General features: G+C 35.7%; 1 protein-coding gene across 1 annotated transcript in view; it reads right to left on the bottom strand.

Moving 5' to 3' along the window:
• The window catches only part of LOC150107021 (neurogenic locus notch homolog protein 1-like), a 104,624-nt gene that overhangs the window by 49,533 nt on the left and 27,122 nt on the right, over positions 1–27,969 (bottom strand). Inside the window, exon 2 of the mRNA XM_090392895.1 lies at positions 18,541–18,847. Coding sequence (XP_090249021.1) covers positions 18,541–18,847 — 307 coding nt within the window. The remainder of the gene's footprint in view (positions 1–18,540; positions 18,848–27,969) is intronic.

Raw genomic sequence — 27,969 nt, forward strand, 5'->3', positions numbered from 1 at the left:
TAAACCATCTTCATGTACTTCTTTCAATCCTAACTGCTGATTTACAACTCAAATAAAGACTAAGTATTGCTTAATATAATGCCCCACTGACACCATACAACAGTAGAATTTTGAATAGCTTCTCTCTTGGCACCTTGTCATATGCTTTTTCCAGATCTACCAAACTTAAATACAGATCTTTGTTATATTCACATGATATCTCAACTATTTGTCATAATGTGAAAATCTGATCCTGACAGCCTCTATTTGGTCTGAATCCAGCTAGTTCTTCATCAAGCTTCCCTTTCACAAACTTCTCAACCGTTTCTCAAGTATACTGGCATAAATCTTATCAGGACTCAGCAGAGAAATACCTCTAATTCTCACATTTAGTTTTATTTCCCTTTTTATATATATGTGCACTATGAGAGCTCTATTCCAATCATTTCGAATTCGTCCATGTGTCCAGGCATTTTGAATTATGCTGCACTGAGACTTTTATATCTCCATACTTGAGCATTTCTGGGCAAATATCATCTATTCCAGCTGCCTTTCCACATTTCATACTTTTGATGGCTTTTTCTACTTCAAGTATGGATAAGCATTCCTGGTCAATGTTTTTATCACTGTGTTCTCATCACTGGTACTATCATTTAGCAGTTTTTCAAAGTAATTACTCCATACTTCAAGGATATCTTTTTCTCCAGTTTTCATATTACCTTTATCATCTCTAATTCCTTTTACCACACTCTTTCCTCCATTTCTGAGCTTCTTCAACAACCTCCAGAATATCTTGCTACAGTCTTGATATTTATTTTCTATGTTCTTAGCAAAGTCTTCCTATGACTTTTCTTTAGCTAGTTTTACACAGGGTTTAGCTTTTTTACATTTGTCTCTGTATTCTCTAAGAGAATAAGCTAACTTATTTGCCAGGAACATTTGATAAGCTTTCTTTTTTCCTTCACTGCCTCTTTAACTTCCTGTGTCCACCATTGAATTCTGATTTTTCTATCTTTACAGACAATCTCACAACATGCCTCTCTGACTGAATCTCCAAGGATTGGTTGCTGTTCACAAACTCTTTCATTTTTTTCTTGAATAATGCTTGTGTATTTTAGTCTACAGTTCACATCTGAGAGCTGTTCAACTTTGATTTGCTTTAAAACTTATATGTTCTTCTTTTCAATATGAAATTCAATTTTATCCTGCTCAAGACTAAATGATGATCGATTCCAATTTTAAATCCTTTGTACACTCTAGTGTCCTCCACCAGAGAGAAAACACTACCAACAACATAGTCAATGAGACTTTTCTTATTCCTTGCCTCTTCTCTCCATGTGAATTTGTGCACATTTTTATGTTGGAACATGGTGTTAATAATAACCAATTCATGACCTAAACAGAAATTCAACAAGTATTTGCTATTATTATTAGCTTTCCTCTTTCCTCAAAATATTTTTGTGTGTCTGACAATCATTACTATTCTGCTATTTAGATCCCCAACAAGGACCAACTTTTCATTTTTCGTTGTGTCATTTGCTTTCTTTAAAGCCTCAAAAAATTCCTCCACTTCGACTTAAGCAGAACTTTCTGTGGGACATAGGCAAAAATAAATCTCATTGTCCCGTTCCCAATTCTGATATTTGCCTACATCACTCTCCTTGAAATTACTTCCCATTCAAGAAAATTAGATTCGTATTTAGTGTTGAATACCATGGCTGCTACTCCTTTTCCTTGATTGTCATTGCCTGAACATAACATTTTGTATTTATTGCTCAGAAAGATCTCACCAGTTTTTGCCTTTTTCGTTTTAGTCACCCCTATTATATCGATCTGGTACTTATCCAATTCCTAAGCTATATCCATTTCTTTGCCATTCAGGTTTCTTATGTTGGTAGTACCGATCTTGAACTCTGGTGATATTGAGTTGGGATGTGTTTTAGGTTTTGTTCCAGTAATGGACTTTTCACTGTTTGCCCTTGGTTCCTTGGCAAAAACAACGGGGCCTTGCTTTTCTGGGCGGCGCCCTAGCCGACATGAAATTCCGTCATGTTGTGCCATCATTTAATATTATGGTTTAAGCCAATCATCATCATCAAATTCCTGCCATATACCATCAAGGGATGTAGAGGATATGATAGTACTACATGAAAAATTTACATAATTACTAACTTCCTATCTACAATTTTCCTAAAAATCAGTCTATTACTTGCCAAGACTCCAATATTATCATCATTATCAGACTTTATATTTCTATCGTCTAAGGCACATTGTACCGTATCAGTCCACATATATCTTGGTCTTCCTCTGGGTCGTTTTCCTGCCAACCTGGCAGAGAACACTTGTTTTGTTGATCTTTCCTCGCCCATTCTGTTTAAGTGACCATACCACCTGAGATTAGCTCTGCTAACGCATTCCTGGATGCTGACAATGTCATGTTCTTTCCTAATATCCTTGTTTTTAATATGATATTGCCATTGATGCCATCTGTTCACGCCTCTAATCTCTCTCAGGACTCTCATATCTGCGGTCTCTAGTCTTTGGTCAAGTGTTTTACTTCTGACCCAGCTCTCAGATCCATAAGTTAAAGCTGGTTTGAACACTGTCTTGTATACAGCTAATTTAGTGTTCAGACTAATTTCTCTCTTATTCCATATGAATTTATTCAATTGACTTCCTACCATACCAGCTTTGTTGATTCTGTTGTCTATATCCATATTTAATTTACCATCTTCACTAAAAATCATGCCTAAGTAGCTGAAATTTTACTTGTCCCACAGGTTCCCCATTCACAACACAGTTGACATTTTCAAAGATTCTATCTTTTTTCATTGTCTTTTTCATTTTATTGCTGACCTTCATACCATATCTATTACAACAGTTATTCAATTTAGACAGGGAATCTTGCAAAGTTGTAGCGGATTTATTCAGAAGTATAACATCATCCACATAAAGCAAAGAGCTGACATTAACATATCCAATTCTGATATCATGTTTAATACCACTTTCCTGTATAATGTGATCCATATAGATAATGAATAACAGAGGGGATAATGTACATCCTTGTCTCACACCAGACTTAACATTAAACCATCTTTTTGTACATCCTTCAATTCTAACTGCTGACTTACAACTCAAATACAGACTAAGTATTGCTTGATATAATACCCCATTGACACCATATAACTGTAGCGTTTTGAATAGCTTCTCTGTTGGCACCTTATCTTATGCATTTTCCAGATCGACAAAACCTAAATACAGATCTTCGTTATATTCCGTGCTTTCTCAACTATTTGTCGTAAAGTGAAGATCTGATCTGATCCTGACAGCCTCCGTTTGGTCTGAATAGAGCTTGTTCTTCACCAAGCTTTTCTTCCACAATTCTTCTCAACCGTTTCTCAAGTATACTTGCATAGATCTTGCCAGGAACACTCAGTAGGGAAATACCTCTGTAATTCTCACATTCAGTTTTATTTCCCTTTTTATATATGGGTACTATTAGAGCTCTACTCCAATCATCGGAAATTTGTCCCTATGTCCCGGCTTTCTGAACTATGCAGTGCAGCCACTGTAAGACTTTTATACCACCATACTTCAGCATTTCTGGTCGAATATCATCTATTCCTGCTGCCGTTCCACATTTCAAGCCTTTGATGGCTTTTTCAACTTCAAGTATGGATATGTATTCCTGACTGTATGCCTGTTGAGTGTTTTTTTTTTTTTATAAGTAATTACTCCATACTTCAAGGATATCTTTTTCTCCTGTTTTCATGTCACCTGTATCATCTAACTCATTTCACAGCACTCTTTCCTCCATTTCTGAGCTTCTTCAACAACCTCCAGAATATCTTACCACTTTCTTGATATTTATTTTCTATGTTCTTGCTAAAGTCCTCCCATGACTTTTGTTTAGCTAGTTTTACACAGTGTTTCGCTTTCTTACATTTGTCTCTGTATTCTCTAAGAGTACAAGCTGACTTATTTGCCAGGAAGTTTTGATATGATTTCTTCTTTTCCTTCACTGCCTCTTTAACTTCCTGTGTCCACCATGGAGTCCTGATTTTTCTATCCTTACAGACAACCTCACCACATGCCTCTCTGGCTGAATCAATCAGGGTTTTCTTCAAGGCTTGCCAGTGGATCTCCAAGGTTTGGTTCCTGTTCTCAAACTCTTTCATTTTTCTTCAATAATCTTTGTATATGTTAGTCTACAGTTCACATCTGAGAGCTGCTCGACTTTTATTCGCTTTAAAACTTTCTTACATGTTATTCTTTTCAATATGAAATTCAATTTTATCCTGCTCACGACTAAATAGTGATTGCTTCCAATTTCAAATCCTCTGTACACTCTGGTGTGCTGCACCAGGGAGAAAACATCACTATCAACAATAAGATAGTCAATGAGACTTTTCTTATTCCTTGCCTCTTCTCTCCATGTGAATTTGTGCACATTTTTATGTTGGAACATGGTGTTAGTAATAACCAGTCCATGTCCTGAGCAGAAATCCAACAGGTATTTGCCATTATTATTAGCTTTGCTCTTTTCTCCAAATTTTCCCAAAATATTTTTGTATGTCTGACAATCATTTCCTACTCTGCTATTCAGATCCCCAACAAGGACCAACTTTTCCTTTTTCATTGTGTTAGTTGCTTTTTCTAAAGCATCAAAAAATTCTTCCACTTCTATCTTAGTAGATCCTTCTGTGGGACAAGGCACAAATAAGTCTCATTGTCCAGTTCTCCATTCTCATATTTGCCCACATCACTCTACTTGAGACTGCCTGCCATTCAAGGAGATTAGCCTCATATTTTCTGTTGAATACTATGGCTACAACTTCTTTTCCTTGATTGTTACTGCCTGAATGTAACATTTTGTATTTATTGCTCAGAAAGAGCTCACCAGTTTTGTTTTTTTTGTTTCAGTCACCCGTATTATGTCGATCTGGTACTTATCTAATTCCTCAGCTAGCTCCATTTCTTTGCCATTCAGGCTTTCTATGTTGATAGTACTGAACTTTAACTATGGTGATGTTGAGTTGGGGTGTTCTTTCATATTTGTTCCAGTAGCTGACTTTTCGTTGTTCGCCCTGGTTCCCTGGCAAAAACAACGGGGACCTTGTTGAACCGGGCAACGCCCCAGCCAGCATGAAATTTTGTCATGTTCTACCATCATTTTTTATTTTGGTTTAACCAATAAGAATACAATTTGGTTGGCTAAATCCCAAATTGCCAGCTCATCCTCGTTCGTTCAGTATCCAGGTAGATACCCAACAGGGTGCACCACAAGAAGGTGAGGATTGGACATTAGGTCAGAAGCCATGTCGGTTCTCTGCATTCCTTCGGAGGTCTCCTCTCAGTTATACAGCTTTGACCCTTAAGCACCCTTGACAACTACAATGTTGCAAATTGGGATGACACTGTATAAATTAACGATACCAAGAAATTATATACTTGGTTTAATCCTTTATCTAAGTGTAAGTATACAAGTTTGTGCCCTAAACTATTTTAACGACTGGAGCAACTCATAAAGAAGCTAATGACTTCACATCACTTGCCTTAGTATCCCATAATGCAAAGCACATCTTGCAGACATGTATAATGCTATGCATTATTGGAAGGGTCACTACCCTTCCCATTAAAGATTTCTATTCCTCTTTTTCATGGTTCAATTATCATTTCTGCTCTTCTGATTCAAGCACTTGTTCTGATCTAGGGACTGAAGTTTGGTTACCTAGTTTCTGCTTTCAAGTAGAAACTCTGAAAAGGATCCAGAGACAAGTGACTAAGGCAATATCAAGTTCCTGGAAAGCTGGTTTCAGGAGAAGTTAAGGAAATGTAAACTATAATTTAGTGGGGGATTTTACTAGATGGTGAAGGTGTTATTGAATGCTAGGAATATGAATGAATTAATGGTTCCATAACAGACATGTTGCTCCATTGGTGAGACAATGAAATGGGTTTGGAGACTCCACTGGATGTTTATTATAATACATTGCTCAATAAAATAAGCAGAAAAAAAAAACGTTTTTAATGAATTTTAACACTGTCTCACAAGGCAAATGTTTGATATGGTAGGCATTTGTGACATGTAAATTCCAAGTATCCAATAAAAATTGATCTACCACTCAAGAGGTCTGTAAAGAATGTAAAATGTAAATCTGCACTGCATGCCGACCTATACCTATATAATGCAAATGTCTATAAAAATATGGGTTCTGAACACATCACTTTGTTCCCATTTTCTGGCTTGCTTGGTGGGTTGACCACATCTCTAGTACCTCCAAGATGGCATGTAATTGTTTAGACGATTCTTTGAGATGGCAAGCAGTTGTATGACTCAAAATCAGGCAGTTGCTTAATGTGTCATGAAGTGTCATCTTATCACTACAGATGCCAAAACATTACAAGAGCTGGCCAAGGCTGCTGGAGGACTGTGTCAGCCAGAACAGATCACTATCTGGTTCTAACAGTAAGATAGAACCCTATGATGATCTGTCACCAATTGTCTCTTGAGGCTGCTGTGACCACAGGGAAAAACATTTTCAACTGGACTGTTAAGAAGGTCTAATTCAATGGATTCCACATGAAAAAGTAGTTTGTATCTCATTAACCACTGCAGAGCTTGCTGAAACTAGTGCCATGAATATATGACTTGGAATCCTGAAAAATGGGATATATGGTCTTGTTCGCTGATGAGTTCTGTTTTAGCCTACAAAATTCATTATGGGACCAGACATCATTTCATCTGGAGAGAACAAGGACTGCAGTACTATCTCTCTAACATCAGCAAAAGAGACACTTAGGTGAAGGTAATGTTATCATGTGGGGTAGAATAATGATCAACGATCTCGCCCTTCATGTTTTTGATAGCGATACTGTAACCACAACGATTAGAGGCACCGAGAACTGATCCTCCAACTCTATGTGTAACTTTATATGGGTGCAGTTGGCCCAGATTTTCTTTTCATGCACAAGAGTGCCACTATACATAGAGTCCAAGTGGTGGAGGAGCATCCTGAAACTGAAGATATCCAATGACTGCTATGGCCGGCATGATCACCAGATTTAAATCCAATCAAACATGTGGGATGACCTTGGGTGTTGCACTGGAATACTGACAACCAATGCTATGGTCACTTGATGAACCAAAGTCCGCTCTGCTGAAAGAATCGGATTTGTAGTCACAAATACCTTTATATCGAGCACTGTCCACTGCTCTCAGGCCTGTTTAGCCATTAAAGGGGGATCATATGCCATATTAATAAGTGACCATATTTTCAAGCACACTGTGTTGATTTCTATAATGTGATATTTTTTGTTAACTTTTATACCCCTATGCAATGCTCCTGAAACCTGTCCAACGTTTCTCACACCTTTCATTGTCATCCTGTTGCACATCACCATACCAAACTGTGTCCTGGTTCATCGCAAATGCACGAGTTACATTTTTATGTGGTTTGTTAATTTTTTCAAGCAGTGTAATAAATATGGGATAAAGTACCATATTTATAAAGTCCAAATTTTTTCAAGCAGTGTAATAAATATGTGATTTTTTTTTCAGACTGCAACCATTGGGTAAGAAGTGGTGATTAATATAAGAGAATTCAGCTGCAAGTGAAGCTGGGTTGAAATAGCAGTTGGTTACTCTATTAAATAGGGCTTTTATTATGATTGTTGGGAAGAAGTTGAATGAAAGTTTAAATGTATCTACATAGGCAGATTTTCTGTAAACTGAGAAAGAAAGAAAAAGGTACCATTAAGGAGAGGTAATTAAAGTGTCAAGAAAATTCAGAGTATTATTTTCTTTTTCTATAGCACACTAGATTCTGGGAAGGGGGGGGGTTGAGGAATGTGTCTGAGCCATGTGACCAAATAGAGAACATCATCACCATATCTTAGCCAGATAGAAAGTTTAAAAAAAAAAAAAAACAGTAGCAAAAGCATCTTTTTTGATATGCTCCATATAGAAATTGGCTAGGGGAGAAGAGTCCACTGCTATAACCCTTATTTGTTCATATATGGTGTCTTTCCAAGTGAAATAACCAGTATGAAAAGCAAAATTATCTGGGAAGGGGATGGAGAGAATATTTTAAAGAAAGTTACAATGTCACACCAAGGGATGTAATGAATAAGAATAAAGAAGCGATGCCTAAACTAACTATAATCAGTACTGCTAAAAACTAAATATGCAGATAATCCTCTCCATCCCAGAGTAGATGCTATTGACTCCCCCACCTAACTGGCCATCGGTTTCGATATAAGACGATCTACAAACTGTAGTAACCCTTTATCTTTTCATATATTTTTCAACCCAAAGTGTTCCTGATACAGAATACTCCATTAGGTATTAAAGTTCAAAACATCACCATCTATAATGTCTACAAACCTCCATTGCAATCCTGGCCTGATCAGATCGACCGACCTCCTCCTCGCCCTGCTATCTATGTTGGTGACTTCAATTCCCATCACACCATGTGGGGCTATTCCTCTAACAACCGGGATGGTAATAATCTAGCAAACTGGATGGATACATATAATTTGTATTTGAATTATGATGCCAAGCAGGACGGCACTCTTTACTTAGCCAGATGGAACAGAACCTACACCCGATTTGTGCATAGTCACTAAAGACTGCGAAGACCACCCTCTTCCATCAACCAGAACCATCCTTAACAGATTCCCTAATAGTCAACATCATCCTACATTAATAGAGATAGGAACATCAATCCCAGTCATCAGCGGAACATCAATCATTAGATGGAATCTCCGCAGGTCCAACTGGTCTGCATTTCAGAAACAAATCAAGCAAACCATTAGAGCAATTCTACCCACTCCTAATTGCTATCCTAGATTTGTTAAACTACTCAAATCTGCAGCAAAAGCCTCTATCCCTAGAGCCTACAGAAAACAATATATACCATGTTGGATTAGAGAAAGTGAGGAACTCCTAGTCAAATATGAGGAAACTGAAGATCCAGCTATTGCTAAGGAGCTCATATCAACCCTGGATAAAAACAGAAAGGAAAGATGGATCTCAACCATAATGAGCTCGATTTCGTCAATGAGTCAGAGAAGCTGGTCACTTTTGAGAAAATTAGGTGGAGCAGAGTCAACAACACACAAAACAACAGAGATAACTCCTGATCAAATGGCTAACCATTTATTGAAAAGATTCATCCCAGCTCTACCAGGAAAATTGCTGTACAAGCTTCCATCAGACAAATCCTGAAGACGGAACCCGAGCTTCCTGAACTCGTACACCCAATATCTCAGGAAGAGGTACAAATAGCCTTAAAACTTACCAAGAATGGCAAAGCTGCAGGAGTGGATAGTATACTCCCTGAATTCCTAAAACATCTTGGTCAACATGACCAAACATTGCTGGCTGCCCTTGTCTCAGAAATCATCATGTCTGGTAAATTACCAAAGCTGTGGCGGGAAGCCAAAATAATTGCCGTGCCCAAACCAGGGAAAGATCCAAATGAAGTGAAAAACCTACAACCTATCTCCTTGCTTTGAACCACCTTTAAGCTCTTTGAAAGAATTCTTCTTAAAAGAATGTCACCACTCATCGAAAGAGCACTCCCAACTGAACAAGCTGGCTGCAGGCCAGGAAGAAGTTGCTGTGACCAGGTCCAGGCAATTTGAAGCAGGCTTCCAGACTTAAATCTGTAGCCACTTTCATTGACCTAACATCTGCTTATGACACTGTCTGGATCAGGGGCCTCCTCCTAAAATTAGGAAATATTATAAATTGTAAAAACTCTACAACTTTTTGAATCTATTCTCTCCAACAGAAAGATCCGCGTCCATATTGGCAGAAAAAAGAGCAGGCCCAGATTCCTTCACAACAGTCTTCCTCAGGGCTCTGTGTTATTCCCTATACTTTTTAAAATCTATGTGTATGATCTACTTCATACCAGATCAAGCAAGTATATGTATGCCGATGGCCTACCGTTCTTACATCAATCCACTTCCTTTACCAACCTAGAATCAACCTTGAATACAGACCTGAACACCCTGGAAGAGTACTTCAAGCAGTGGTACTTGAAGCCAAATCCAACGAAAACAGTGTCCTCAGTATTTCACCTATACAATGCAGAGGGGAATCGACAACTCAACCTTTCCTTCTGTGGAAAAATAGTAGAACACGAGCCTCACCCAAAATACCTTGGAGTGAGCCTGGACAGAAGCCTAACCTATGAAAGGCACATCAACTTCAATAAAATTAAAACCAGAAATAACAACATTTCAAGGCTTGCTGGAACAACCTGGGGTTGTGGTGCAGGTCCTAAGGTCGTCTGCACTAGTCCTCGCATTCTCTGCAGCAGAATATTGTGCCCCTGTCTGGGAAAGAAGCGCACAATTAGTGGGACAGTGAGAAGCACCCCTCTCTCCTGGCTGCCTGTTCTATCTAACATTGCTCCACCACACATATGGAGAAGACAAGCCTCAATTAAGGAATTTAATAAAGCAATGAGCAACCCACTCCTACTCCTATACCAGACTCTCATAAACCCACCTAGTCTTCGCCTCAAATCTAGAAAGCCTCTCTGGTCCATGGACAAACTCTCTTCAGCTGCACTGCCATCAATATCTGACATATGGAGAGAATACTGGTCCAACAATCTCCACAAACGGCTTCCTAGTAGAAGATCCCTGTGCTCCGCAGCTTGATTTTGATCTTCCTAGGAAGATTTAGTCATCCATAAGCAGGATCAGAACTAGTCAGGGCAGATGTGGCTATCTTCTACATAAATGGGGCTGTCAGATCACCCTTATTGTGATTGTTCTCCCGTGGCTCAGACGATTACTCATATTGTGTATGACTGCCCAAGGTGCAAATTTCATGGTCGTGGCCTACAGGACATCCACAAGGTGACGGATGAGGCCTTGAATTGGCTTTCCAGTCTGGACCGTGACCTGTAGTTGGTATGATGGTGGCGGTGGTTATGGAGGAAACAGAAGATCAAGGTCCCATCTCACAACGAAGACGTTATTCTCGTAGTTACTCTCATAGTCCTCATCATAGTATCAGCAGAACTCCTCCTCATGTTAGAAGATGATACAGTGTGAGATGGGCCTCCTCTAATGGATCAAGTTTTCTCACACAAGACAACTGCTTAAACCTCAGATACAGCTACTTTTATGTTGTGAAGTGTTGTGAGAACATGCAGCCTTGTCATACTTGGTGCAGCAGGACGATAATTGTCCCTGGCTTAATTATGACAAGTTTTTTTTTTTTAAATATAAAGCAAAAATAAGAGGAAAGACTTAGAAAGCAGGTTGTGTCTTTTATGTAATGAACTATTATATGTTAAGATTTTCATCATTTGTTTCTGGAAATTGTGATTGTACTTTTCACTTACAGTTTTCATGTAGCCATAAGCATAAATAAATAAATCCAAAATTTAGTTCTAAATTTTGGAAGTTCTAAGTAGTACTGATATCATGCATAATTTTGAGACTGCTTCTTTATTCACCAATATACCTCTTGCTGACAACTTAACTTTACTTAAAAATGTTTTCCTCTCCAGACATTACTGATCTCTTCAAATTTTGTTATCTATGCCAGTTACTTCACTTGGAAGGAAACCATATATAAACTAGGGTATGGGATCTTCTGTCCTCTTCTAGCCAATTTCTATATGGAGCATTTCACAAAACATGCTATTTATAATATTGATGTCTGTCCTCAGACATTCTATCTGGCAAAGACAATGAAGATGTGCTCTCCATAATGGCCACAAATTCTTTCCTGCTACACCTCAACAGACAGCTATCCAGAATCTAATTCACTAGAGAAAAAGAAAATAAGTGTTTTAACACACACTTTTAATCACAGGACTTTTCCTTTCTCAGTTTATGGAAAATCTACCTACACAGATAGATACATTCCCAAACTTTCCCATTATCCCTCCCCCTTCCAACAATATGATATCAAAACCACTTCAAAATAAGTATACATGTTCGCAAGGAGATGTATTTTGCATTATGGGATACTAAGGAAAGTGATAACTCAAGTCCACCTTTGCCACGAGTTGTCCCAGTCCTGAAGATATTTCAGCTGCAAACTTTGTTTGCTTACACTTGGATAAAGGATTAAACTACAATAAATATATAATTTATGTAAGCTATTGTGTTTATAGAAATTAAAGACGGAAACTCAAACTTATGTAGAAATAAATTTAAGAGATATAAAATTTTTGCCTAAGTATCAAAGGCATCTTCAGTATGCTAACAATATAACACAAAATAAAATACAATAAAAGAATTTTAAAAGCACTGCTACAGTATAAGTCAATTCCTAATTTAAGAAAACAATTAATCAGGAATTTACATCAGACTGATACAATAATATTTCCCATAAAGGGAATAATCAAAGGCCATCAGATCAGTATAAGTTTGGTTGTTGTAGAAAAGGCCCCACAGCTCTCTTTGTATAACTGCTCTACAAAGAAACTACTTTTATGTAAGAATTTAGTTTTTTCCCAAAGAACCCTAGGTTTAGTTAAGATGGCATGTTCTGGCAGATCTGCAGCTATCTGTCATGAGGAACATAAATCAAATATCCAGTATCATGAAGCAGAGCATACTAACTTGGGTTCTCTAGAAGAAAACTACTCTTACATAAAAGTAGATTCCTTATAGAGAGTGTTGTGTCCCAATTTACGATTATTAGGCTTTCAACTATCCTTACATGTGAAACTCTACTTGTCTTTGTCCAAATCTTATTTATATACGAGATATCACCCAAATACAAATATTCATTCAAGCTTCTTCTCCCCTTAGTGTCCCTAAATATTTATTTTATACTGTGCCTTTCAGGATTTAGTTTAAGATATAAAATTCAAAAACAAGGAGCAATCACCAAAATGTCCGAGTGTGAAACTAATATGCAGTCTGACCTTTATCTTGTAACTTAACAAAATCCCCCCCCCCCCACCCCGTGTGATTAGGTTCATATGTTGTTACAAATGGTGCATTGAGTGGCAATCTCAGACAACTGTATTTTCGATGAACAAAAGTTTATTGAACTCTTAAACATGGTACAATTCATTCTTTATCATATAAAACTCAATTCAATATTAAGAATACATAATACAAATTTTCACTAGCTAAACACAAGTATTAGATTAAGACCCTACATGAGAATTGTGATCATATCGCCATAACAGATTCTATACACACAAACATGTATAATCCTAGAACTAGTTGATCCTTTGTCTAACCCCTTACTGGTTTGATCACGCTATAATTCAGTATTTTCTAGGATATATATAATCAGTTACTCTAATTTTCTCACTAAGACAATATGGATTAAAATTATCCTTTCACTGAGCTAATACACACTTTTGACCTTTATAACTCTCTTAATTAAAATACAATGTACGTGCATAAATCTCTAGGCACATGAATACGTATTAATTAATAGTAACAAGCTATTTTTATTCTAGTTTGACATGTACTAAAGTCCTAGTATAATTCTCATTAATCCTTTCTACTATTCAGTAATTGAACAATGACTACAGTTACATATGATTTGAATTGACACGAGATTTTACAGTACCTTTTTGACTTGGGTCCTCTACACTGGTCTCTACCTTTTTCCGATATTTTACCTTCCTAGGACGAACTCTTCTATAACTTATCACTCCTAAGTTCTTTTGGCACTAAGGTGGGCTTTCACAATCTTTACCTTACATTCTTCAATCAAGGACATACATAGGATCATCTATTCTATGACTGTGAAATTCACCACGTGGGCACTGACTTCTTTATAGAATTTTCTTTCTCTCATTACGATCGCTGGACGATGAAACACACTGACATTATCTTCTCTCTTTTTAACTAAACGGTGTCCCTCATTTCTTACAATAGGAACACAGAATCAAAATCCCGCACACTTTGTTTCCTTATTGTGTCGGACAGAGAAAACTCCTAACCCGTCACTCAGGAAAACCGCGTGAGACCGATACGAAGACTTGTGAAGAAAAACTCCGAGGGAAAAAAAGCCTCGTGGGGGGTTCCTAACCCTTTTATACGATGACCCCTACCGGCACCTTCTTCAATTTCTTTTCTTCCTCCCTTACTGGAGTCAATTTCACTGACCAATTAGAGTGGCGTTTTTCTGCCAAAACATCATGCGGTCCGTGTGCATGTGACGAAGTCTCAATTCGGGAATTATTACCTTGAGCTTTGTTTAATCTAACTACTATGTCATCTATACTAAATTAATCATCTTTCCAAAATTTTCTAAGAATTAACTCGAATCTTTAATCTCTTATTTCAAGTGTAAAACCTGGCCTCTCACATACAAAATCCTATGATTAATCTTCTTTGCTTTACTTAACCTTATTTTATCATATCACAACTGTAATAAAATTCCCATCCTTTTTTATTTAGTTCAACAAACAATTTCAGCTATATTTTTCACTTGGATGCAAGCATGTTTATCTTTCTTTTTATTTTTTGTATTCGTTACTTTCAAAGGTAATGAATAAGTTCCTAAGAAGATATGTAACAATATCTGCTTAGGAACAAGCTTACTTCCTTAGTTATCTATACAGGGTTTTCGTTTCTTCTCTTGTTACATCATGATAACTGAAATTTTCACATTCTTAAGTTATCAGGGTGTAACAAGAGGTTATACAAAGATCTGAGGGCCTTTCTATAACGACCGAACCTCAACTGATCTGATGGTCATCAGTTATTCCCTTTATGAGAAACATAACTTTTTAAGTCTCGTATAAATTCTTTATTATTATCTTATTGTTAAATTGTTTTTTAAATTAGGAATTTACTGACCATCTGCTGCCTTACATTACAGTAGGGCTTTTAGAATTAATTATTTTATTGCATTTTGTGTTCCCCTGTTAACATACTAAGGATACCTTTGATACTTTGATGAAAATTTTACACCTATTAAATGTATTTCCATGTAAGTTTGAGTTTTTATCTTTAATTTCTACAATCATAAAAACCTTTGTTAACAGAGACACCAACCTCTGTTCCAACCAGACTTCCCTCTCCTTTATACATTGCATCTTCCCATCCAATGGCTATAAAATGCCAAAAAATTAACAGAATACTTTTCCTGCAACTTACATCCCTGTCAACATAATTACCATTCTCTACATCCAGTACACTTAAAAAATAGCTAAAAATTTTCTTCTTCTTCTTTGTTGCATCAATCCGAAAATTGATAAATATAGCAGCACATCACAATATCCTGTCTTGTGACTTCCTTTTTATCTCTTCATAACTCTTAGCGCCAGTTAGCATCATTATGTTATTTATATATGAAATTCTTGGTCTGCCTCGTGGCCTCTTTCCTTCTACAGTCTCCTCCATTATTTCTGTAATCAGTTCCCCCATGCCTCAAATGGTGTCCAATTAGGCTTTTTCTTCTCTTATTGATGTGTTTCATTAATGACCGCTCTTCATGAACTATATTCAGAACTTCTTCATTACTTCTCTTTTCTGTCCAACTCATTTTCATCATCTTTCTCCAGCACCAAAGTTCAAATGCCTCCAACTTTTTCATGTCTTGTTTTGTTAGAGTCCAGGCCTCACAACCATATAATGCAATGCTCCATATGTATGTTTTCACTAGCCTTTTTTTGAGCTGGATGCCAAGTCCTTTACTGCTAAAAATGTTTCTTCTGTTATAGAATGCTTTTTTGGCTAGGATTATCCGTTGTTGGATTCTGAATATATACAGATTTGAGTAATTAATATTTACTTCAGAATCCAACATGATCTTCCATCACATAAGCTAGACTTGTAATTATTATTTAATGTAAATCACTTGTTTATAAATTAATACTCATGTAACTACCTTTAAGCTTTATTAATAATTAATTAATTAAGGATATATAATAATAGTGAAAAGACTCTGTATTAAAATATTATTAAGTTTATTTTATTTATTGCTATGTTAATATTATAAGAATTTGTATTCAACATTTTAACTGCATATTAATTGAAATGTAAATATTCCTTATTTGTTCCTGTATGTAGAGGTATAACGTTGTGCAATGCCTCAGTTTTATTATATTTTGTTACCGTTGTCATGGAGACGTATGTAAGATAGCGAGTGCAAGTTTAGAACAGAGCATGGCAGAACGGTATTGAAGGGCTGGAAAAGGATTTTAATAGAAGTAATGCATGAGAATAATTTCAGCCGGAAGAAGGGATATATAAGCGAAGAACAGAAAAAACAATTCATTCAGGGGGGGGGGGAATCAGAGTGAAATAATAGCGAGTAAAGAGATAACAGCGAGTCAGGTAAGTAGCTCGCTAAGGTTTACTAGTCGAGGAGCGAGTTAGCTAGTAAGTTGCAGAATGACAAATAAAGCAACAGAAGATAGCAAAGTAGCAACTGGATGACTAGTGATAATTTAGTTGGGATTTTGACTCAAGACCGACCTTTCGGGGGGACACAGAAACTTGAAGAATAGCACGGAGTAACTAAGAGAATAAGTAAAGGCAGCAAAGTTAAATTTAAACGATAGCTGTGCTAAGAGATATAGTGCCTGAAAGATTAATTGAATGCTGGAGAATAGGCAACTGTGCATAAAAACTTCAAGTTGAAGAATTACTGCGTGTTACCTTAGTTTATGAGTTATTGGTAGAATACTGAATTGGTCAAGTGATGTCAAAGATAGTACAAGCGTTTTGCTCCAAGCAAGAACCTTTAACTATGTGAATTGTGACCATTAAATTATTCAGTTATTACTAAGAGGATTTGTTTTTAATGAGTGCTGTTAATTGTTTTAAGTGAATACAGTTATAAATGGTATCCGTACATAAGTAGATGAACAAGGAAATTTACTGGTAAGAATTAGCCAACTTTGTTACTCCTATGCAGAGATACGTGTGTGTTTCTTCCTAAAATATCCCTACATTAACAGTAACTTTTGCGGAGAATAGCTGGAGTGTAGATTTAAGAGTGTATACTTTGAAGAAGCATTGCCGCCCTTATATTGTATTTGAAACTTAAGTAACTATAAGATATTATTGTAGTTGGTTACTAAGGAACTTATGACATTGAACTTTTTTTCAAATGGTTAATTGAATTTTGTGAGAGCTGTATTTCAGACAACAGATTAACCATTGCTTGAAATTGTATGACTAAATTATCAGATGAGCCAAAATGTTTGTAATACCTTATTCAGTGACTTAAACTAAAGTGTATAATTTGTAAGCCTATATTAAATGTTTATTTTGTTGATCTAAAGTTGTACTTTGCCCAAATCTCTTTTACTGCACCGTTCATAAAATAATCGAACCAAAGCGGGTGAATTAAATAGTTAAATAAACTCGGTCTGTATACATAATAACAACACATAAAAGGGAAATAGTTAAGAGTTGGTTTTACTTTAATTCTTTGACTAATTCAGATATAGAGTGGCGCAGACAATAAATACAAATTTTCTCTATATTTAGATTAGAAATCAACTAGCAACTTATTTTTTTTTTGTTTAAAAACATCGTAGTGACAAATTGACAGATCCAAAGTATAGGTTAAGAAGAAATAGGATCCAACACCGTGCTTTAATATCTGATTGGTTTCTTCCATCTTCTGTGATAAGACTTCGAAGATATTTAAAAGAGGATACCTGTTGTAGTAGGTTATTATTTATTTCTAGGTTTATTTTCATTGGATTTGCTTTACTTGTAATTAATAATTTTGTTTTCTTATAATTAATTTTTAGGTTGTACTGTATGAAGATTTCTTCCATCTTTGTTAGGGTGACTTTCAGTTTATTTTCGTTATCAGCTAAAACTGCTATATATAAAGCTGCTAAAAATTTTACAGAATTATAATTGCTATATTGCTTTCGAGCCCTATTTGAAGCTAGTTGCCCTTATCTGCTCTCCTAAAAGATCAATGTCCCAAGATTCCCTGTTCTTTCAACTTGTATTATGAACAAACTGGAAGATCTGCTAAAATTTCTATCTTGAAGAATACAAAAAAAATATATCTGTTACTACAATTACTGTAAGTCTGGTCCAATTGACCTTGCCTTAGACAAATCACATAGAATCAAATGGGAAAAAAATATAGTTTACTGCAAATACAAACATGAATTTTTTTTTTTTTTTTAATTAGCAGGTTAAAATAAAACAACCAAATCTTAATATAAAAAAAATAATAATAAAAAAAAAAAAAAAAAATATATATATATATATATATATATATATATATATATATATATAGCTGTGTGAAAAACTTCCTGAGATTTGAGATATTTTGAGATATTCTTAGATCTCTTGCTCAACTGTCAAAGCTGACAACCACCCAGCTTATGGTTTAATGTCTTCTTATTTTTGTTTGTGTGTATTATTACAATTCTTATACTGTACCTCAGATGAAAACTGTATCATGGTGACAGACAAAATACTGGAAAAACCATTAAACCAGTGCTTAATTCTTCCACTCTGCTGTTTTCATTCATTCATTCTTAATATGCACTTCAACCAGCACCAAAGCCTAAATACATACATTTGATGACTAACCATTACCAAACATTTACTAATTCAAAGGATACTTACTCATGCCAGTTAATCCACTTGGAGTAAGGACACGACGTGGAAAATCTGTCTGGCATACCAGCTCAAGTACCATTTTATCATCTACATCATCATCAGTTTCATTACCATCTTCTTCTTCAGCTCTCAAAAAATGAATATTTCTCAGTCTGCTGTACCTTGTCCACCTTATATTTCCAAGCACATCCTGAACATGCGAAGTAGCAACTTGACGGTTTGCTGAATTTAATGAATTAGTTGTAGATTGACGAGTTGTAGAATTAGTCACACGATTTCTAGAGTTAACTGTACGAGTAGTAGAGGAATTCCCCTGTTTTTTTTTTAAAAAAACAAAATTAAATTAAAATGATCATGGAAGGCAGATTTGATTTCAATATCATATTTCCTTATGATAAAGCTATGTTTATGATCATAATACATTACAAGATTTGCGTTTAGGCTGATATGTTGATTCTCCAGCATCATGTTGTTTAAGGAAATTAACAACATAGCCTTGATAATAACTAAAAATATTTAATTATTACTTCCTATATTTTGTCGAGGTTCAATAGGCATCTTCAGGGATTAATACACTGGTATTAAAACATGAGCACGCAGGCACAGAGAGAGATACAGGAAGACTGAAGTCCTATAATTACGCCATCTAGTGGTTTTGGTTGGATGTTCTTGGCTGTTGGGCTGACCATCTGTTAAAAAGGATTTCCCATATGAGCGGCAGTTTGATACAAACATATCCAAACCCAACTATCCCAACCTAAACAACTAAACTGCCGCTCATATAGGAAATTCTCATTGTAGGAAACCCACATGATGCAGGATTTACGTAATAACTCATTAATCATAACAATGAATCACACTATGTTTCAACATACTGCTTTCTCAAAAATAAGAGAAAACAAAAATGGGACTGTGAGCAATTCAATTCCACCTAAACAAGAAAATCTCTATTTTATAAATCAATGATCCCGAATATTTGTTTTATAATTTATTTTGGAGTGAATAAATTATATACTCATTACAAACTTCTTGTGGTCAATATTTGCACCCAAAACAAGACTCATGAGTGTGTATGTGTGTGTCTTCCATGCACAAAAAAGGCTGTGAATGAATATATTAGAACTAGATGGGCTGAAGTCAGAAAGCCTTCTTTACAGACTAACTTTTTTATACCAGTGTAACAAACTTCTTATTAATGATACAGTTAGTGGTAGCATAATCAATATTTAAAATAAGGACCGAGGTTTGTTATTAACAAATTATGACTAAGATCATGAAATACTAGTCCTTACAATACTACAGAAATTATGACCTGTTAAAGCACAAATTTATGTGAATTAAAAGAAAGGAGGCAAGGTAAGAGAAATAGGCAAATAAATGACTGTGCCGTAAAGCCTAATTTTCACTGATTAAAAAGATCACTGCAAAATTCATATCACAATTGCAAGAACAGATGTTATATTTCAAGCTTTTTAAACTATTAATGCACTTCAAAACATGATAACACTGTTAAATTTCCTGGTTATTAATGAGGAAAGTGAAGAAGCAATATCATTATAAAGAGCAAAGGGAAAAAAATCAGTTCATGCAAATGATGCATTACAATTACGCAAGAAATATTAAATTAAGAGATATGTACATGAAATATGCTTCGAAATTATGTCAGGTAGCAAATTCATAAGTCACTTAATGAGAATCTGCAAATATGTTTCTTTCTTTATTAACTACAATACTTGCCTTAATACACTTAATATGTTGCACTTAATAGCCATAATAGGACAGTTGAGCAGAATAATGAGGAATATATCTCACAAAAATCTCTCAACCAGTCCTTAACTGACACTCAGCTTCCAGCTCTAAGCTAAGTTCATTTTTTATTTTATTTTATTATTTTTAAAATCTATCCAGTTCATTCTAGGTCTCTCTCTCTTTCAAGAACATGCATTGAAAGGCATTAGATCTGCTGATATAACAAACCAGATGAGTTATTTCCTTTGAATATTTGTTATGATGTTACTTCTTGGACCAGTGAAAGAACTAATTCTTTATCATACTTCAAAATTTGTGATATAATCAGTGTATGGTATCTTAGAGAGTGATGCAAAATTTCTTAGTATGTATCTTACCTAATTACTAAATATACTTTGAATATTTAAAAAAATATCAAATGTGTTAGGAGTCACCTATAGCACCTCATTTCAAATGCCAGCAACCTCTTTTCACTTCCATATAAGAGTACTGAATTAGTGTCAATAGAACATATCTGTTTATAATTGAAATCTCATTATCTGTCCACAGTGATTTTAGGTTTTGGAGTACTGGTGTTCAACTTCTTGTATAGGTGTATTGAATAGGATGTTTTCAGTTTCTGCTACAGCACTTACTTCTTGGTCAGAAGCATAGATATTTGTCATTATTTTTGATTTTCTTGTCATGACTTATGGTTAAACTATTTTTTTTTTTTTTTTTTTTTTTTAAGAGTATGTAACTTTGTGGTAATTAACTGAAGATTTCATTTGTTTTCTGCAAGGAGATCAATATCATCAGCAAACTTTAGCTGGTTTCTTCTTCTTCCTCTCCCTATGGAAACTTTTATCACAGTTCTCCAGAGATTCATGTACATCTTTGAGGAAGCAGTTAAATAGCATAGGTGATAACTTGCAAATCCTGTCTAACTTCACATTGCACTGGAAAGGATGTGCTATAGTTCCCTTTAAATTCAACCATCATCTCAGAAGATGAGTAGAGGGATTCAATCAATCATATTATTTTGTTATGTATTCCATAATGTAGAATTTTCTAAAGGGCACCATGTCAAATAAAATCAAAGACTTTCTGTAGATCAATATAAATTACTTTATATTATTTTATTATCTAACATGTATTTTTCTCCAATGATATGGTGCATAAATACTGTATATGGTAATTCATGTCAGCTGTTCAGCTATGTTAAAATTCCTGTCAGCTACACTAATTATGCTAATATCTCTGTAAAGAGACTTTTTATATAGTGATACTTGCCATATTTTTCTGTGTAAAAAGCAGTACTTTTTTCCTAAAATTTTTAGACCAAAAATTGGGGGTTGTCTTATACATGGGGGGGAGGGTAACCAGTTGAGAGACCTATGGTTGTCGTGGGGAAACTGCCGGTACCTTGTCTCCGTGAAAAGGCTTCCGCCAATCACTAGCCTTTGTTAACTCTGTCGATTGACGTCATTAACGGCTGATTCTGAATAAACCAATCAAAACTCTGAAAGCATTCATATGTCTGCAACTCGTTGGCGGGATAAGTTAATGCATTAACAATATTTTGAGCGCTAGGCCATAAAAATGTCCGAAAATAAAAAACGAAATAAATTATATGCCCGAAACTGAGAGTGATGTAAAATTTCTTAGTATGTATCTTAAAAATATTACCTAATTACTAAATATACTTTGAATATTTAAAAAAATATCAAATGTGTTCTATTTTATGTTTAAAATATTGACTTAACTTCATTATTTTTATAATCCAAGAAATGATATTCTCCTTTATCTTTATAGGATAAAGGAGAATGTACCAGACTGAACCTTGTTTTTTAAAACAATTTCCTACAAACAATAATGGTGTGATGAAATTCATTCTTCCAATTGGATTAATTTTCAATTCTAAAATTAATCTACTCGTGTATAGAGGCTTAAGTGCTGTGAAGACATAATGTTGGAAGTTTAATGGATTTTTTACAACACTCAGAAAGGATTAAAAAGAATTTAATACTTCCTATATTTCGTCCTAGTCACTAGGACATCTACGGGGATTACAAAAATAACTAATGTAACATAACACAAATATCATACAATACTAAGCCCAACCACGTGGGTGACACTAAAGTCCTATCTAGGTGGAGCGCCCTCTAAGGGCAGTTGTAGATGGCCTGGAATATAAAGTAGGATCTCTGGTGATGAGTGTTTCCCAAATTTTCGGAAGCTTAATGCAACCGTATTTATTAAGATTTGGTTGATTTCTAAACTGCTGCTGCTTCTAAGAATAGTCTCTCTTTCTTGAATTTGCTGTGATGGAGCATGGTGGTTTTCTTCCATGATACTCTGTGGGTGGTGTCCAAGACATGGTCAGCCAAGCCTGAATGACCATAGTTGTGTTTACAGATGTAAGACTTGTGTTCCTCTAGGCGGATGGATGCTGATCTGCCTGTCTGTCCAAAGTACACCAGCTTACAGGAACAGGGTACTTTGTAAACTCCAGGCAGAGAAAGAGAGAGGAGGGAGCTGATCTTTTGTAGAACAGATAAGGGTAGTAAGTTTGCAGTGGGGTTTATATGCTGTGTGTAGGTTGTACTTTTTTTAGAATCTTGGCTATTTTTTCGGATGTGCCACAGATGTAGGGTATGGTGATGGCATTTTTAAATTCTTGTTGACGAGAAGGACCGGGAATGGGAGAGGAACTAATTATTTTTTTGATACTGTGATCGCTGTAGCCATTGGAGAGGAAAGTGTTGTGTATGTAGTTAAGCTCAGTAGTGAGGGCGGTTCCACTGGAACAAAGATTGTGGGCTCTCTTGATAAGAGTTTTAATAATGCCACATTGTTGAGAGGGGTGGTGGTGTGAGAGTTTGTGAATGTATCTGCCTGTGTGTGTGGGTTTTCTGTATACAGTGAAGGCAAGTGTATCATTAGGCAGGTGTGTGACTAAGGTGTCTAGGAAGGGTAAACAATTGTTCTTTTCCTTTTCCATAGTAAACTGGATTCTTGGATGTAGGCTATTGAGATGACTGAGGAAGGAGTCTAATGTGTCTGGGCCATGAGGCCAAATAAAGAACACATCATCTACATATCTTAGCCAGATAGAAGGTTTGAGTGGGGCTGAGTCTATGGCTCGTTTTTCAAAATCTTCCATATAGAAATTAGCAAGGAGGGGAGAGAGGGGGGAAACCCATGGCAGTTCCCTCTATCTGCTTGTAGATTTTTGTTCTTCCAAGAAAAATACCCAAGTTAATGGCAAAGGATAAGAGATCTAAGATGTCAGAAGGGAAAACTTTTTGTAAGAGAGATAAGGTATCAGTTAAGGGAATATTAGTAAACAAAGAGGAGATATCAAAGCTTACCAATAGGTCTGCTTTATTCAAGGTTAAATTTTCTATGAGGGCTTTAAAGTGGGTCAAGTTTTTTATATAGGAAGTGGACCTTCCAGTGAGGGGGGTCAGAGAGTTAGCCAGCTGTTTAGACAGTCTGTAGCAAGGTGCATTGGTGGCATCTACTATAGGTCTGAGTGGGGAATTGGGTTTGTGGATTTTTGGTAAGCCGTAAATTCGGGGGGGGGGGGAGCGGAAAGGTTTAAGTTTCTTCATGATGTAAGGGGGCCAGGAAGATACTTTTTTAAGTAAGATTTTTAATTTTTTTAACTTGTGTTTTTGTGGGGTCGTGTTCTAGCAGGATGTAGGTAGCGCGATCGTGGAGGATAATATTCATTTTGCAATTGTATTCACTGGTATTAAGAACGACTGTGGCATTACCCTTATCCGCTCTGGTGATGACGATACTTTTTTCTTTCCGTAATTTCAGGAGAGCTGTGCATTGGGCATACGATAAATTAATTTTTGGAGGCGAAGAATGAGCAAGGATGTTGGCTACGTCAAGTCTGATGTTGTTGGCTATCTCCGACGGTAAGTGACCGATCCCGCGTTTCACTAGGACTTAGATGTCCTAGTGACTAGGACGAAATATAGGAAGTATTAAATTCTTTTTAATCCTTTCTGAGTGTTGTAAAAAATCCATTAAACCTCCAACATTATAAAATTAATCTAGTACTGATAATCTTCCATTTTTCATTACTTTAAGAACAAATTTACTCTTTTCCAGTCTGATTTAATCATCTCCTTGGTTTTTGAATTTTAGTTGATTTCTTTATAATCTCATCTATCAAAAGCATTATATAAATTTAACAAATGTTTCTTTTTCTATCATATTATTTATATCTGTTGTTTCTTTTAATATATTTATTTAAACACTTATCTTATACATTTTTGGTCATTAATTTATCTATCAGTCATCAAATTGTGATCATTTTTTTAAACTTGACATAACTTATTCCATTGTTCTCTATGCATTTTTCTTAATGCTTGGTCAGCAGAATTAAAGAAAGGATGTGAGAAATAGTGAAATCCCATGGAAGATGACCTACAGTTTGTATTTGAATTGTGGAAAGAAGAAAAATATTGAAAAAAAAATTATATATATAATCACAATTTGATGACTGATAGATAAATTAAGGTAACTGAATGAGGCAGGAAAATTTTGAGTCCCATTAGATAAAAAAAAAACGAATTCAAAGTTTGATAATCTCTGAACATGGGATGTCAGATCTAAGAATACAAAGGTCCTAAAGGAATCATACAGTTTGGAAAGTAGCTGAAGATATCAATTGAGGTTCTGTTAAATGAGGAGTTGGATGGAAAGGAGATCAGTGCTGCTTGGGTAATGTTAAATAACTATCTAGATGAAGCAATGTCTAAATGTATTCCAAAAATCAAAAGGTTAAATAAGGTAGGTGTGAAATGGATGAATGAAGAGATTAAGCATACAATAGAGAAAAAAAAAAGGCATTGTGGAAGCAACATGAGTGGTAATAATCAACTCATTGAGGATTATAAAGAACATGCAAGGAGAGTAACTTGGTAAGGGTAGCAAAAGTTCATTCCATTATGAGCCGCAGTTAGCTAATGAAGCGATTGCATGCATGCATGTGCATGCGCGCACACACACACGCACACAAAATCCTAGGGAGTTCTTTTGGTGAATGATGAGGAGGGGAGACAGTGCGAGGAAGAGATGTATGGGGAATTAGGCAAACTTGATGTTAATAAGGCTGTGGGACTTGATATTTTACTGTTCTGTTAACATATTTGGCATGTGTACCTTAAATTATTTGTTTAATATGAGACTTACATTAATTCCAAAACAGTGGAAGGAAGGCAAGATTATACCTTCATAAAGGAGGCGACAGACTAGAGCATCAAATTATAGGCCAATACTGTGTTTCAAGTGTTGGAGAGGCTAGCGAAAATAGGGATCCAGAATTGGGTTGACGAAAATGGTATTATCCTTGATGGACAGCATGCATTTGCTAAAGGGAGGTCATGTTTTAGTAATCTACTTACTTATTACAATAAGGTGACAGCAGCACTGGACATGGGAGATGAATACACAGTAATATACTTAGACTTTGCAAAGGCTTGTGATAGATTGACTAGATGATCTAGTTTGACTATCAACTTATGCTTACTGCATAAGTTGATAGTCAAACTAGAGCAGATGAGGATTGGATATTAAACTAGTGCACTGGATTAGAGAGTGGCTGTCTGATAGGTATCAACAAGTTGTGTATGGGGGAGCAATATCCCAGAAGAGGAAAGTCACTAGTAGTGTTCCTCAGGGGTCTGTTTTAGAACCATGACTGTTTAACCTGTATGTTAATGATAATTAGGAAAGATTTGAATGGGGATATTCAGTTGTTTGGAGATGAACTATGAGTAGAGCAGATGTTGTGGCCTTACAAAAAGACTTGAACAGACTAAGTGAATAGGCATGGGAGTGGGAATACCAGTTCAATGTTGCAAAATGTAAAGTTTTAAAATTTGGAAAACAAAGATGGGACATAGAATTTACTTTTGGTAGGGATACATTGTTGGAAGAAATAGATCTTGGGGTGATGGTGAAAAAGGATCTAAAATTTAGAGGACAACACATTCTAGTAATGATGCAACAGACACAGACTTGTAGAAGTAAGGAGATTCTAGTTCCATTGTATACAGCTCTGATTAGGCAACATTTTATTGGTTTTCAAAAAGATGCAGAGATGTTAGAGAGGATTCAGAGGCAATTGACTAAAATAGTTTCTGATCTCTGGAATGTTAAATATGAAGAAAGGTTGAGATGATGCAATTTGCAGAGTATAGTGGACATGAGAAAGAGGGATGTATGATAGACTTACAAGTTGGCAAAGGGTTGTTATAGGATGAATGTTGAAGAGTTTTTCATAAAATGGTGGGAAAACAAGAGGCCAACCCTGGAAGCTATATCAAGAGGTGTGAGCAAGGGAGTGAGAAGTTGGTTTTTTGCATGGAAAGTTATGAATAGTTGTCTGAGAGTGTGGTGTCTGCAGAGAATTTGAATGTGTTTAAAGAAAGGTATGATGAGCTGTGTGTATATGACAAAAGGGACCTCGTGATGAGTCTGACTCCATGGAGTCTTTGGATAATAATAATGTGGGTTCAGATGTATGAAGATAGTGGCAGTATACATTATATTAGAGCCATTTATGGCTGTAAATGAAAACAGGTTTTTGTTTCATTTTTAATGGTTGTATTTTTTTTTTTTTTTAATTTTTGGAATTTTCTAAGAGAATTTTATCTTAGCGCCTGCCTGATTGGCTGAGTAGTTAGTGTATTTGCTCTCCAGCCAAAGGGCTGAAGGTTTGAATCCTGCCATGGGCATGGATGCTTGCGATTGTCTTTCACCTTCATACAACTATATATGCTCTCCCAAGATGGAGTGGATCACCATGTGAGAAGTAGACCCATCCCTCCTGAAATGGGATTTCAAAGTGGACCCTGCACCAAGCAGGGCATAATGCTTTGAAATTCCATTGAGAGTGAAGTACACACACACCTTTTAATATCTGATCCACACAAGAAAGGCCAGAATAGAAGAAAGGAGGAATCTGCTCATATTTTGCTTGATTAGCTGAAGGTTTCAATCTTTTTAGAAGACAGAGTAGGTGGGACACTGTTCCAAAGAAAAGAAGTAGATGGAATGAAAAAGGAGGCAGTGAAGCTGGTTAGAAGAGTTTAAAGATGGACTGTAAAAGGGTGTTGGTTAGCAGCAGCTCTTGTTCTAAGTATCTGTTGAAGAGTGCTAGAGGCCCAGAAACTGAATATCTATGAGAGAAGGATCATTAATTATCCAGATTGCCAAATTCTATTCCTACTAAATGTTAGCTATAAAAATGAAGCTATTAAGAATATTACCTTCTGTTACTTTCACAAATCATGAATGTTCTCTCACACACGCAAAAAAAAAAACCACCATCCACATCATTACTCTCCTCACTTCTACCATTACCTCATTAGTTTTTAATCTATCCCATTACACACAATAAAAATAATGTTTCATCCTGCCATTTAGAAAACATACCTTTGATGGCTTAAGATCAATAGAAAAGAAAAAGCTAAGCTATTTTGGGCAATGAAGCAGACATTTTATAACAACTAGCCATATAAGTTCAATTTAACAGGGTTTAAAATGAATTATATTTATTAACATACCTGTGTTAAAGTCTTTGAAGTAAAGTGGTGAAGTATTTAAAGTAATGAGATTAAATATATTCTTAGAAATCTGATTTAACATAATTTCTAACAATTTATTGCTTATTCAACAACC

The sequence above is a fragment of the Typopeltis vanoorti genome, chromosome 5, assembly GCF_054136105.1.
Source record: "Typopeltis vanoorti isolate ZY-2024b chromosome 5, IOZ_Tvanoo_1.0, whole genome shotgun sequence".
Lineage (NCBI taxonomy): Eukaryota > Metazoa > Arthropoda > Arachnida > Uropygi > Thelyphonidae > Typopeltis > Typopeltis vanoorti.